The sequence below is a fragment of the Panthera onca genome, chromosome D3 (genome assembly GCF_046562875.1).
Source record: "Panthera onca isolate mPanOnc1 chromosome D3, mPanOnc1 haplotype 2, whole genome shotgun sequence".
NCBI lineage: Eukaryota > Metazoa > Chordata > Mammalia > Carnivora > Felidae > Panthera > Panthera onca.
Genome location: NC_138350.1, coordinates 33,227,705 through 33,241,322, shown reverse-complemented (window position 1 = coordinate 33,241,322; position 13,618 = coordinate 33,227,705). Strand labels below are relative to the sequence as shown.

Here is a 13,618-nt window from a genome sequence, read left to right as displayed (position 1 = left end):
CTACCTCTGAATGCTCCATGAAAAAACAACAGAGAAGCTACTATTGGGGTCCATGAGTTCGCTTATCATTTTCTGCTTACTGGGAGGGCTGATGGTCCACAAAGAATTTGAGTTTCCTTCCAGTTCTGCTACAGTTATGTCTTCTTTTTCATAATTTTCCAGAAATTGCATAGCACCCTGTATGCGCACAAATACACATGCATAAATAGATCATATATATGGTGATGTACAAATAAAATTTAAAAAAAATGTTTGTTTATTTTGAGAGAGAGACACAGCGTGAGCAGGGGAGGGGCGGAGAGAGAGGAAGACAGAATCTGAAGCAGGCTCCAGGCTCCGAGCTGTCAGCACAGAGCCCGACGTGGGGCTCGAACCCACCAACCTTGAGATCATAACCTGAGCCGAAGTCAGAGGCCCAACCGACTGAGCCACCCATGTGCCCCCTGTGGTGATGTACAAATACAGTGATTACTCTTCTTTGTAACTGGCTACATGAAGGGGAATTCTTAGTAAGGAAGGGCAATTTTTACAGTGCACGGTCTTCATGCTCTATCGCACTATTCTGTTCCCCTCCCCACAGGGATGGGCAGCCCGAGTGCCGTGGAGCAATCTTGGTGATGTTGCCGCACCGATACAGCTATGGGATCATCCCAACTCATCAATAAAGAAAAGACAAATGACTTGGTGTCATTTTCCTCCCCATTAAGAAGGAAATGTATCAACTATTGGGGTGTTCCCTCTCACCACCCAGTCAAATTTAATCCACCCACAATATCCTGGTCCTGTCTCACAGCTGCACATCCCTCAAGATTAGTTTTGGCAGTGTGCATTAGAGGCTGATAATTTTATAAAGGAGATAAGCATCTGTGTGCCTAATCATTTTCTTTAAATACAAAGTATTATTTGTAAAGCAAATTTTAATTCTGAAAGCTCGATTTATCATGTGATTAAAAGTTTGTAAGATAAGGAAGAGAATACATGAGCCACAACTTTACCACCAGGGCATCACCGCTGTGATATATGGTAGGACATGTAGATTTCATTTGTTTTAATTTAAAAAATAGGAATGTGTGTCCTTTTTCACTTAGGTTTTATCTTGAGAAATGTTCACGCCATGCAGAGTCTCTGCAATGACTATTTTGTATTATGAAAGACGCTGCTCGGAAAATATTCAGACGACATAGCACGTAAATAAAATGCAAAGCGGTGGTCCCCTTCTCCCACGCCGACCGCCCTAGGGAAGCCAGTGCCTATCAAATTCACTTGATACATTTGCCATAACTTATTTAACCGGTCCCTAGTTATGAAGCCCTCAGTGGCTTCCAGCTTTTACTAATGCAGAGAATGCCAGCACAAGCAAGGGCCTGCATAGAGCTTTTCCAACATTTTGAATGACTCCCTTACTATAGATTCTCAGATTAGACCTACCCATCGAAGGGGTCAGTATCTACTACGATTAAAAAAAAAATTAAAAATATGAAAGAGGACCTACATCTGTTAAGCTTACATTAAAATGTCCTGAATTACAATTATGTTTATTAACACATATCCAACGATACGGACATAATGGCTCAGAGTATCGAAGGGGCCAGTGGCCAGAAATGCGCTGCGAACCCCTGGTAACCCCTGACAAGTCCCTGCCACCACCACAGGCCACGACAGAGGAGTGAACAAAATGACAAGCAGTAAGCTCACCTTTCGTCTAGAAAGGTCTTCACAGAGATCTACTACATGCATTTACTTACAGTGTCCCTAGAAAAAGCTTTCATAAATTTATTAAACTTGGGCTGATCCATAACTTTCAACTGGCTTTGCTGTGCACTCATTGTGAAAATAGGCTGGAAAACAAAGAAACAAGGTGCCGTTAGCCCTCCAAGGCCCGTCTCTGCGTCCTGGGTTAAAAGAACAATATTTCCGCCGCGTTATCGCCCCCCCGGGCACCCGAGGGCAGCTGGCCTCAGAGATCTCTTTTTGAAGTGATTACCCAACCAGAACAAAACGATTCTTTCACTGTCTTCTGTGCTTTACTTATCTCATACATCACGTATTTGCTGACCAGCCGAAATGTAGGGAGGAATGTGGAGCACCAAAGCTAACTCCACATCCTGTGGCTGTTTATTGGGAAAGGCGCCGGCAGGTGAGTGAGCCCTGGGGGAGGTGCACAGCGGTTACCTGGTACCCTCCCAGGGTGATTGTGACCGAGACGTCCAGGGGCTGGTTGATGACCCCCGCCACAGATTTGATCAAGGACATGAAGAGAAGGGGAAACCAGACAATGCAGATGAGCAGAACGATGATCATGCCTCCCATGCCATACTTCACCACTTTCTTCTTCTTCTGCCCCCGGGGCTGCGGGTATCTCTGCAACAGAGGGGTCACACCGGGCTCAGGCTTCTGGCCCCGAGAAGCAGGCGGGGTCTGGGTCGGGGAGGAGGGGTGCGCGCTCTTGCCGCGGGACCCGACTGAGTCCTGATTCTGCTCAGTTCGCTCGGGTCACTCTACGAAATTAAGTAGTGATGTGAAGCTCTAATGAGCACCCAACACGTCCCCACGGTGGTGCCACGAGGGACCAATGGGACCCGAGGGACTTTCTCCTTAAAACTGTGTTGGTTTTGGCTGGTGATGAACCTATGGACCGATGGATCAAATACCGCTGAACAAAGCCTCTGCTTTCAAGGGATCATGTGGGAGAAAGACATTTCACTGCAAATTCCTGAATATTCCAAAGCTGTGCCTATCAACCACCTGCTCTTGGTGGGTGGAAAAAAGTTTCTCACTTCATTCATGACACACGTTGTCAGAAGGCAGTGTGGTTCAAGCCCTGCAATAAGATCTGTACGATCAGAAGAGCCCTCTCTCTCGGCCGCCAGGACTCCACGCGGGTCCTCAGCGGGGGCTGTGCTGAACAGCAGGAACTGGGGGTGGTGGCAGAAGTGTGCGTCACGTGAGGGACCTGCTCTCTCCTACAAAAGCAGTGCGTTTGGTAGGGATGGGATCACTTCCATCAGCTTTGTTAGGGACCCACCAAGCACTGCTCCTAAGCAAGGCACAAGGAGCCAGCTTTGCTGTCCGGAATCAAAAGGGCTTCAGATATGCATGTGTAATCCTGGCTTAAATGTTGCTTCTCCGTGACCTTTTTGCCTTCCAGGGTCACCCCCTGAAGCTGGGCTGCACACACAATATGGGGGTTACCCCCACTCCCCAGCCTGGCTGTGAGATTTATCCTGGGGGGCACAATCCCTCAGGAGGCAGCCATTCATTTCACTAGAGGTGAGGTAAGGAAAACTCATCCACATTCTGCCTGCAGGCGCTGAGCTCATGTGACAAGCGACAAACAAGGACAGAGGTCTGGGAGCCAGCACTGCTACAATGGCTCTATGGGCCCTGGCCGTCCGTGATTGCTGAAGTCAGGCCTGGAAGTATAGGGCGGGGGCTGGACGGGGGTGGGGGCACGGGAGCCAGTATGGGCAGCATTATGGATTCTGTGCTCAGGAGATAGTGCCTCTCAGTGGCTGTGCTCCGAGTTAGGGCATGATGTTCAGATCCAGCACTGTATTTCGGTATCTTTGCGCTGGAATTTGAGGCCACTGATTATAATTTTCTATTGTGGAAGAAAAACTGCAGTATTGGAGAATTTCAGATATATATTCACACACACACAGGCTTGCTTTTTCATCTTTTTCTCCGGGAGGCAAGTTTAGACAAGCGGCCTCTCATCCTCACGCAGGAGCGCTCAGGCATAAGGGGGTGAAGTGTTTTGTTGGTTCAAGACTTTTCTCTGCTAAGAACAGCCTGGGTCTCTTCTGACTGTAGTGGTGCCATATCCGTTCCTCTCCTGGAGGCCACCCTTTGAGGCTCACTGCTAAAATCCCCAGAACCTCCCCCTCCGTTCTCCCCCTTCTCCTGCTCAGCCCCGGGGCAGGACACGGCCAGGACCTTTGGACCTCTCTCTAACTCTGAGGCTACTTCCCCCTTCACCTTTCAAAGGGACCGTCCCCTTCCTGTCCTGCACTGCCTGTCACCCTTTTCCTGGGTAAGTCAATGTTCTTCTGGGTCTCCCAGTCTGCATAACCTTCCAGGCTACATTTCCAATCAGCTTCCTAAAGTGTTTTGGGACGTGGCTGCCTGGAAATCATTGGAAACGAGGACTGGGACCCAGTGGCCTGCATTTGTGTGTGCTCCTGTGCCAACACTCTGCCTTTTAGGAAATTGTTCTGGCTTCATAAAGTGTGTTCATAAAGGCCCTGGAGCACAGCACATTCGACTTGGAAGAATCCCTAAGAAAAGTTACTTAAATTTTTTCTTTTAACATTTATTTACTTTTGAGAGACAGAGTACGAGCAGGGGAGGGGAAGAGAGAGAGGGAGACACAGAATTTGAAGCAGGCTGCAGGCTCTGAGCCATCGGCACAGAGCCCGACACGGGGCCCGAACTCACAAACCGCCAGATCATGACCTGAGCCGAAGTCGGACACTTAACCGAATGAGCCACCCAGGTGCCCCATGAAAATTTACTTTTAAAAGCAGCTTACTCTTCTGCTTTATACTGGACAAGAGACGGTCACTGGTAACGTTTCTGTCTCTGATGGGACGGAGTAAAAACGCGTGCCAGATTTGCCTGGACTCCCCTGACACTGACCTCCCACACACCTAAGTTCCTTAGCAAATTCTACTACGTGTGATTTAAAAGGCTCTTATTGGGGCGCCTGGGTGGCGCAGTCGGTTAAGCGTCCGACTTCAGCCAGGTCACGATCTCGCGGTCCGTGAGTTCGAGCCCCGCGTCAGGCTCTGGGCTGATGGCTCGGAGCCTGGAGCCTGTTTCCGATTCTGTGTCTCCCTCTCTCTCTGCCCCTCCCCCGTTCATGCTCTGTCTCTGTCCCAAAAAAAATAAATAAAAAACGTTGAAAAAAAAATTTAAAAAAAATAAAATAAAATAAAATAAATAAAAGGCTCTTATTCTGAAATAGCCAGCGACTGAGCATAAGATAGAAGTATATATTTAAGTAGAGGTGATGCATGTATCACCAAAGGTGATACATTGAAATGAGGCTTTTTATTTCTTGAAGATAAAATGACAACAATATTCGTAAACCCTTTGTGGGGAGAAATGCTTCGTGTTCTAGGGCACTGCAAACCCTGTCCTTCAAAAGGACGACGGGCAATGGCTGTGACTTCCTCACTATAGTATTAAGAAGGTTGTTGGGGCTCCTGGGTGGCTGAGTCAGTTAAGCATCTGACTTCAGCTCAGGTCACGATCTCACGGTTTGTGGGTTCGAGCCCTGCGTCGGGCTCTGTGCTGACAGCTCGGAGCCTGGAGCCTGCTTCAGATTCTGTGTCTCTCTCTCTCTCTCTCTCTCTCTGCCCCTCCCCTGCTCACGCTCTGGCTCTTTCTCTCTCTGAAAAATGAATAAACATTAAAAAAAAAAAACTTGAAAAAAAAAAAAAGATGGTTGTCACCTGTTGGCTCAAAGGCAGTGAAAAGCTTGTAAGAGCTAACAAATGGGGCAGACACAGCTGCTCCCATGAAAGGTGGCCCTGTATCGATGTGGGACAGTAAGTGAGCTCTGATTCAGAAACCCCCACCTGAGGACTCCCCTCCCATTCATCCAGAGGAAGTAGTATCTCACGGTTTCCAGTGCTCAGTGGACAGGCTCTGGGTTTTAGGATGCCGTCCTTCCCTCCTGCTGTCAACAGATAAGTTCGTCTACTTCATGCGGAAGCCAGGCTATGTGGTGTGCAGTCGGCTCACCACATCTTTCCCCAGCTTCCCGTAGGATGGCCACTCCTCTTTGCCACTACTAACTTATTCACCCACGTCTCTGGTCCCACGCTTCCCGAGGCCCCCACCCAGACCTTTATCCTTTGGCTTCGATGCTAAGAATTTCTCTTTTTCTTTTTCTCTACTGTTCTTTTCCTTCCCATCTACAGAGGTTCAGATCCTCTCTATTCCGAAATTACCCTCTCCACTTGCCTCTCTCTTGAACCGCTTCTCTCTCGGGCCTTTCTCTGGCCTGTGCCTGCTCCCTCTGGAACAGCAGCCACAGGATGACCCTGGGCAAGTCTGTCCAGCGACATGCAGCCCAAACTGCCGACCCGCAGAATTGTGAGCAAAGAAAATGGTTGTGATTTTTTAAAGTTTATTTATTTTGAGAGACAGAGCACGAGCAGGGGAGGAGCAGAGAGAGCAGGGGACAGAGGACCTGAAGTGGGCTCTGTGCTGACAGCAGGGAGCCCAGTGTGGGGCTTGAACCCACATGACCTGAGCCGAAGTCAGAGGCTCAACCAACTGAGCCACCCAAGTGCCCCCAAAACGGTGGTTATTTTTAAACCACTAAGTTTGATGTAGTTTGATAAGCAACAATAGACAACTGATATGATAAACTGCTGAATGAATAGATCTAGGACCTACGCTTCCCAGCACAGAGGTTTCGGGATGTAAGTTCTCCTCTGTGTGACGGTGTGTATGTGGACACCTCTGGGCAGCGGCCACCTCCTGAGGCAGCCAGTCTGTGATGGGGTAGCTTCGACTGTTAGGAAGTTCTTCAGATGCCACTGAAGCTTACTAGAGCTTTTGCCAACCTGTCTCAACTCTGTTATCTTGCATCTTCTAGACAAATTCAAACTTTCCCCCTGTTTCCCACTATTTCAAGTAGTTAAAAGCGGCTATTATCTTTGCTTCCTTCCATTTGTTTTTCTACTTCCGACAGAACAATGCTTGGTTCTTCCCGCTTTTCTTCATTGGTCACGATTTCTGGATGCTTTATCGCCATGACTGTTACCTTCAAAGTCCCTTTGGTAGAATATCTGCCATATTCTGTCATTTTATCAGCTTCTCTGCTCCTTACAAATGAGGACAAGCTAGCAGATTTTAAGTTTACTGCCAGCCCTGTCTCCTTTACTCTCACAAACCCCACAAATACAGGAGCCGCAGGTCAGTGGGACCCATGATTATGAAACTGGAACTCCAAGAAGCAGCAGCAGAACATACTAGAAATTATATACACTGGAGGGAACTTTTTCAAGGAGGGTATTATCAAGAAGAGAGAAAAAAACGGGATACTTTCTACCACCTCAGCCAATGCTTGTTGAGCATTTCCATTGCTGTTATGACTCCTGTTTCCGACGTTAAGCTTTTGCAAAAAATCCAATAAATAACAGTAATTGTAACCGTATTCAAACTTTAATATTCAACTTAACAGAATAAGCAAATATTTGCACTTCGATTTCCTTTGCACAACGAAGTTATATTGTCCCGTCGCTCATCAAAGAGTGAATCAGAGGGTGAGCCTGAGTCCAAGCCACCTGACCCCACTTTTCTCCATCCTACCACATTCCCTTCTGCTCCCAAATGAGCCATTTAAGAATTATGGGGTCACAGAGCAATATATCATTTCTTCTTTTAAAAATAACTACAATATAGGCTGGCCAAAGAAGAACACATCTGGATGCCATTGCTGACTAAGGCAGCAGTGAGTCCAAAATTCCCAAGTCCACTGGGGTGGAAACCAATGGGACAGTCACAGGTCCTCACCATCTTTGTCCCCTGCCTCCATGTATTTGGCCACAAAGCTTGCAGAGATTCGCATGAATCTTATACCCAGCCTGGATGGAAGGGAAACGAAAAGGGGTAAGGCATTTTTATTGGCTTACTTTTTCAGACTCCCGCCAACACTTCAGGATGAATATGTGAGTGTAGATGTCCTCCACACAGAACCAGCTGGAGAGGCTCAAGGTCGTGTCTGTCCACACCCAGTCCATCACAGCCCTCAGCTCAGTCAGAAAGGGAACGAGGCGGAACCTGCCAGAAACCACATCTTGCTAGAGAGGCAGTTGTGGGGTGGCCCCCGTCATCCTCCCAACCCCGGGAGCTCATGTAGTTCCTTATCGTTTTAGCCCCTATGACTTGGGAAAAATTCTCAAGGTGACCCTTATGGTAAAATTAACTTGGAATACAACTGCTTCTCATCTTAAGTCAATGTATGAATTAGTATTTTCCATTCTTTTTTCTATTTTTTCTTTTTGCTGATGGTCTTAACAAATTAGGATTGCCTTTTAAATAAGTTTGAAGGTGTCCTCTCCCATGTCTCTCATCAAAGTCTTGTGGTTTTCATTGCCCAGATCTTTTCATTTCTTCGGTTAAATTTATTTCTAAGTATTTCATTGTTTTTGGTGCTATTATGAATGGGATAGTTTTCTTTATTTTTTTTTCTGATGTTTTGTTTTTAGTGTATGGAAACACCATTGATTTCTGCATGTTGGGTTTTATATCCTGCAACTTTACGATGAATTCATTGATTACTTACAACCGTGTTTAGGTTGATTCTTTAGGATTTTCTACATTTAAGGTAATATCTTCTGCAAAAAGACCCATCATTTTACATTTTAAAACGTGTATGTGTTTATGTTATGAGAATCTGTCGGTCGCGGGATTATTGAGTACTGGGGTTTTGTTGTTGAATGAGCTAGGAAAAGTTGTACACCTGATACGTGAAAGCTGAGGGGAGATGAGAGATGTCAGAGGGAGCAGGACATGGGGTTGGGGGCACACAGTAGACTTAGTAGACGGTGGACTGAGTAGCTGCCTCAGGTTAATAAGATTCTGGCCTTACGTTCTCATATTTGGGAATGGGTTGGTGTGGGCTCCTCTCTGGCCTAGGAACTATTCCCTGCTTCTTGACTAACACAGAGCTTCTCCCAGCTGGAGACCTAGGTTCACCCTAGGCTCTTCAGAGCAGCTTGGGTTATACTCGGAAATTCTCCCCTAAGCCACTCAGCTCTGCCAAGTGAACACTAATCCAGCCCATTGAAGAAATATCAGGCCATACACAGAGAACACCACTAAGTGACTGACCGAGCACAGTCAACACCTCTTCTGTGACTAAGTCACCTGTCGCCAGGTCTGGTACAACCAAGGAGCCAGCGGTGCCATGAGCAGCCTCACCTTCCGGGCTGTGGTATGATCTTCATTGGAACAGAGAGGAGATACTACCAACGAAATTCTTACACGGAAGAGCCGATAGGCCTTGTCTAGTAGCTAACTTACTACCAGGGACAAGCAAGTCATGTGGCATTCAGGTTGACGTTAGGTGGAATAAATGGCCCTCTTCAACGGAGGAAATCATTGTATACGCAAAATTCCAAGGGGATCTTCAAATAGTACAAATGCCGAATTTCTGTTCCATTGTGCCCAGAAATACATTAATACCTAAGGATCGTGTATCCCTGGTTTTCATCCTGAAATGTTACCACAGTAATTATGCAGGATCCAGTAATAGAAAATTAACCCATGTGGATAATTCTAGAACTCTATGCTGACCAGGTGTGTGGCAACTACACCTAGAAAGGCTATTTCAAGAGGCGTATCTGTCTTTTGCCAAAAGTCGTAAGAGTTCTGTGATGATCTAAATTGCCACATCAGCCTTTTTTCACCTTCCTGTTTCTTCCCAAGGAAACAAGTGCCTTTCTATTGCCAGCCTCCCCTCTGTGAGTGACTGTGACAACACAGAGTGTCCTTCCTTACCCTTGAAACAAGAAGAGGTTGACATAATTGTAGCTCTTGGTGAGGAAGTTTCCAAGGACTCGCGTTGGGTAGCCACAACGGATTCGGTAGGCAGACAACCCAAAGTAAACACATTTCACAAAGTACCAAAGCTGAAAAACCAGGTTCTGGCTGAATTTCCTAAAGCGCAAAAACATAAAAGTGAAATAATGGAATATTCTTCTAGTATAAGAGCATACCAGTTTAGGATTCAAAAAAAAAAAAAAAAAAAAAAAGTCGAATTGCCCCTCTGGTAGGTAGAGCCAGTTCAGTCAATTGTAAGGAATTCTCTGCACCTAGTAGTAGATCACTTCGAAGGCAAACAGTAGGGTAAGAAAGTTTAATAATTAAAAAAAATTCTACAAATGGTGCCTCCAATGTGTTAGTGCATAATTCAGTTGTTTAGGTCATGAATAAACTAATTTCTTTTTAAGCGAATTTACTAATGAGCATTTTCTCACAATGTGAAAGATGCTGCTACCGTGATCTAAATTAAAGTTCATCAAAAAGATGTATTTTTTTTTTTTACTTCAAAGGACCTGTCATTTGGAAGGTGTAGGAGGAGGTATCCTGAGGAATGAATCCCCCCTTTTTTGCTATCCATCTATAAAGGCAGGTCGTGGATTAACAAAGTTTCAACACCCTTGGTTCCAATTGTGTTTATAACCTATTGCGTTTGTTCCTCCAGCCATCATGCTCAAGACATCTGTCTTCATTTGAAGACTTTCCCTAGCTCTGAAAATCTATGATTCCATGATCTAACATTCTTTTCTCCAATGACATCTTCAGCAGTCGAAATGGTAGTCCCTTTTGCCAAGACTTCTGTACCATCTTCCCTGGGTTTCAAGTTAAGAGCAACACTTAAAGCTTCCTCTTTATTCCTCTTTATTTTATGTTTCAGATTCGTCGTCTTAACTTTTAATTCTGACATTAGAAGAAGACATGTGTTATTTTTTTTTTTTTTACTGAAAATACTATTTAGTTGACCAGATCTAAGAACCAGCCGGGGATGCACTGGCCTATGTATCTCAGGGACCTAGGAACCTCTACGTGGATCTCAACAACTGGAAATCTTAAAAGTAGTTCTTAGAAGTGTCTTCCCCTGTAGAGAAACCAGCTTTGGTATTTCAGGTCCTAATGTGTTAAATACACTTGACCATGATCTAGCACTTGACAAGTTATTAATAAACATATCAGAACTTTACAGAGAGCCAATATCAACTATTCCTTCCCTTTCCCTTTCTAGGGACTGTCTCTATTGGTGTAATAGTAAGAAAGAACATTCTTTCAGCTTTCCAGGGAAATGTCCTTGGATTTTACAAATAATTTATATGAAAACTGCATGAGGAAAAATTGTTATCTATCAAAATTATAATCAAAATTACAAAACTGTGGGGCGCCTAGGTGGTTGAGTTGGTTGAGCGTCCGACTTCGGCTTTGGTCATGATCTCACAGCTTGTGAGTTCAAGCCCCACATCGGGCTCTGTGCTGACAGCTCAGAGCCTGGAGCCTGCTTCGGATTCTGTGTCTCCCTCTCTCTCTGCCTCTAACCCACTCTCATCCTGTCTCTGTCTCTCTTAAAAATAAATAAACATTAAAAAAAAAAAGGTTATAAAACTGTGTTGTCTTCCATCCCTTATAAAAGGACCAACCCATGTTGTGATGAGTACCGGGTGTTGTATGTAAATTTCAAAATCACTAAATCATACATTTGAAACTAATATTACACTGTATGTTATGTTAACTAACTGGAATTTAAATAAAAACTTGAAAAAATAAATGAGCATTTCCCTTCCTTCAACCTTAAAGTGAATCAACTTGGAATAAGTTAATCAGTAAGTAATCCTGTTAAATCTAATAGGAACATTAAGGTTGTCCCACAGTGAAGGACTTTTTCTTTTGGTGGTCTCTCCATGCTTTATTACTAGCAGCTGGAGTTATGCCTTACTCACCAATCTGTCCCCCATGGCACCAGCCACACAGCACTTTGTAGACTATAGGCAACCACTGAAAGTTTGTGGACTAAATAAATCACGTGCCCACGCACAGAAAACATCACTTATCAGATGAATTATTTAAAATATTGGAGCTTCCTGATGCTGAATATTATAACTGGTAGCCATCATTTTTTTTTTTCTGTATAGTTTCAACTCCTAATCTGTTCCTTCTCTTATTCTTTTCCTGTTTTGAAAAGGATTTAGATAACATAACTATTAATGACTGCTTTCTTTTGCACAGTAATGAGTAAAATTTTTAGCAACAATATCTGGAGGAGGAAAAATGAATCTGGGATGTTAACAAGTGATGGCAGCATGGCTTGAAATGACATGAAATTATATTGTCACTGACATGCTGACAATGTAGACTCAAGGCTCACCAGTCCTAATATATCTTGAATCAAATGTCCAAAAATAAAGATAGGGTAATCCATTGCACTAGGAATTACCATTAGGTGAGGCTCAAAAGTGAGATCCAATGAGACAGAAATGATCTCTGTGGCCATTTTTTTTTTCTTTTTGGTAATATTTATAGCAGCTTTATTTGTAATTGCCAAAGAACTATAAACAACCCCAATGTCCTTCAACTTTTGTATATTTAAACACTCTTTGGTACATTTACATGATAGAATACTACTGACCAACAAAAAATAATTAAGTACTGATACATGCAACAACATGGATGAATGTCAAATATATTATGCCAAGTGAAAAAAGCCAGCCTTAAAAGCCATAGGATGTGTGATCCATTTAAATGACATTCTGAGAAAGGCAAAATTGTAGGGACAGAAAATGGATGTACCAGAAGCTAGAGGTGAGGGTAAGCCTCTGTCTACAAAGGGCATAGGAGATTTTATATATAACATTACATAATATATATAATATAATTATACTAATTATACTAATATAATATAACATTATATTAGTCTTAGGTGTGCAGCTATGGGCATAGTGTTAGTATTTATCATAGTGCCTCAATCTCTGGAATCCCATCATGTGGTCCTTCCCAGATGGGGATAGGTCTCTGCTTTATTCACGTTAGTGTTATGCCCCTTTTCACCTGGTCTACTGCCCTGGACATAGCAGGTACTCAATAAATGAGAAACCGAGATGAAGTTTTCATTAATTCAGGTATTATAACAAACATTCCAGCTCTATTCGGTTTGCAAGGTATTGTTGCTTAATCCCCAGAACCTGTGAATATACTACCTTTCATTTTTTTAAAAAAAATTTTGTTTATTTAACATTGATTCATTTTTGAGAGACAGAACATGAGTAGGGGAGGGGCAGAGAGACAAGGAGACACAGAATCTGAGGCAGGCTCCAGGCTCTGAGCTGTCAGCACAGAGCCCGATGTGGGGCTCAAGCTCACCAACTGTGAGATGATGACCTGAGCTGAAGTAGGACACTTAACCAACTGAGCCACCCAGGTGCCCCTGTTAACTTTCAAAGAAAATGAAGGCTTTATAGTTGAGATTAGATTAAGGACCTTGAAGTAGGGAGAGCGCCTAGGTTATCCAGGTGGGCTGAATCTAATCAATGAGCTCTTAATGGAAGAAATCTTTCTCAGCTGCGGTCAGAGGGAACCATGATGGTGGAGGAAGGGAAAGACTGAAGTAATGAGAAGAGGACTCCACTCACTGATGTTGGCTTTGAAGACTGAGGCCGGGCCATGAGCCAAGGAAGGCTAGCACCTCAAGAAGCTAGAAAAGGCGAGGAAAGGGATTCTCCCCTAGAGCCTTTAGAAAGGAATGCAGCCCTGCCTACCCCTTGATTTTAGTCCAGCATAAGATGATAAATTCATTCTGTTTTAAGCCCTAAGTTTGTGGCAATTTGTTACAGCATCAATTGGAAACTCATACCAGCAGGAATAACCCAACTCTTTGGTAATTTGATCCTGCTGAAGGATTCTCCATGGCTTCTCCATTGCCCTATTTCTGGAAACACCAGTCTCTATGAACTTTTCTATCAGGACACGGCAACATCCATGCTCTGGAACTCTGTTCTGGGGATGGAAAAATCAAATCCTTTTCACCACTGCACAACGAATTGTAGGTTGTATTATTTCAAGAAATCTGGTTGGT

At 44.2% G+C, this 13,618-nt stretch overlaps 1 protein-coding gene across 1 annotated transcript in view; it reads right to left on the bottom strand.

Moving 5' to 3' along the window:
• LOC132675676 (piezo-type mechanosensitive ion channel component 2-like) overlaps nucleotides 1-13,618 on the bottom strand; it is a 29,419-nt gene continuing 15,801 nt past the window's right edge. Inside the window, exons 9-13 of the mRNA XM_078435425.2 lie at nucleotides 9,520-9,678; nucleotides 7,650-7,797; nucleotides 2,173-2,361; nucleotides 1,746-1,838; nucleotides 1-177 (exon numbers count right to left, since the gene is read on the bottom strand). Of these exons, the coding sequence (XP_078291551.2) occupies nucleotides 1-177; nucleotides 1,746-1,838; nucleotides 2,173-2,361; nucleotides 7,650-7,797; nucleotides 9,520-9,678 (766 nt within the window). The remainder of the gene's footprint in view (nucleotides 178-1,745; nucleotides 1,839-2,172; nucleotides 2,362-7,649; nucleotides 7,798-9,519; nucleotides 9,679-13,618) is intronic.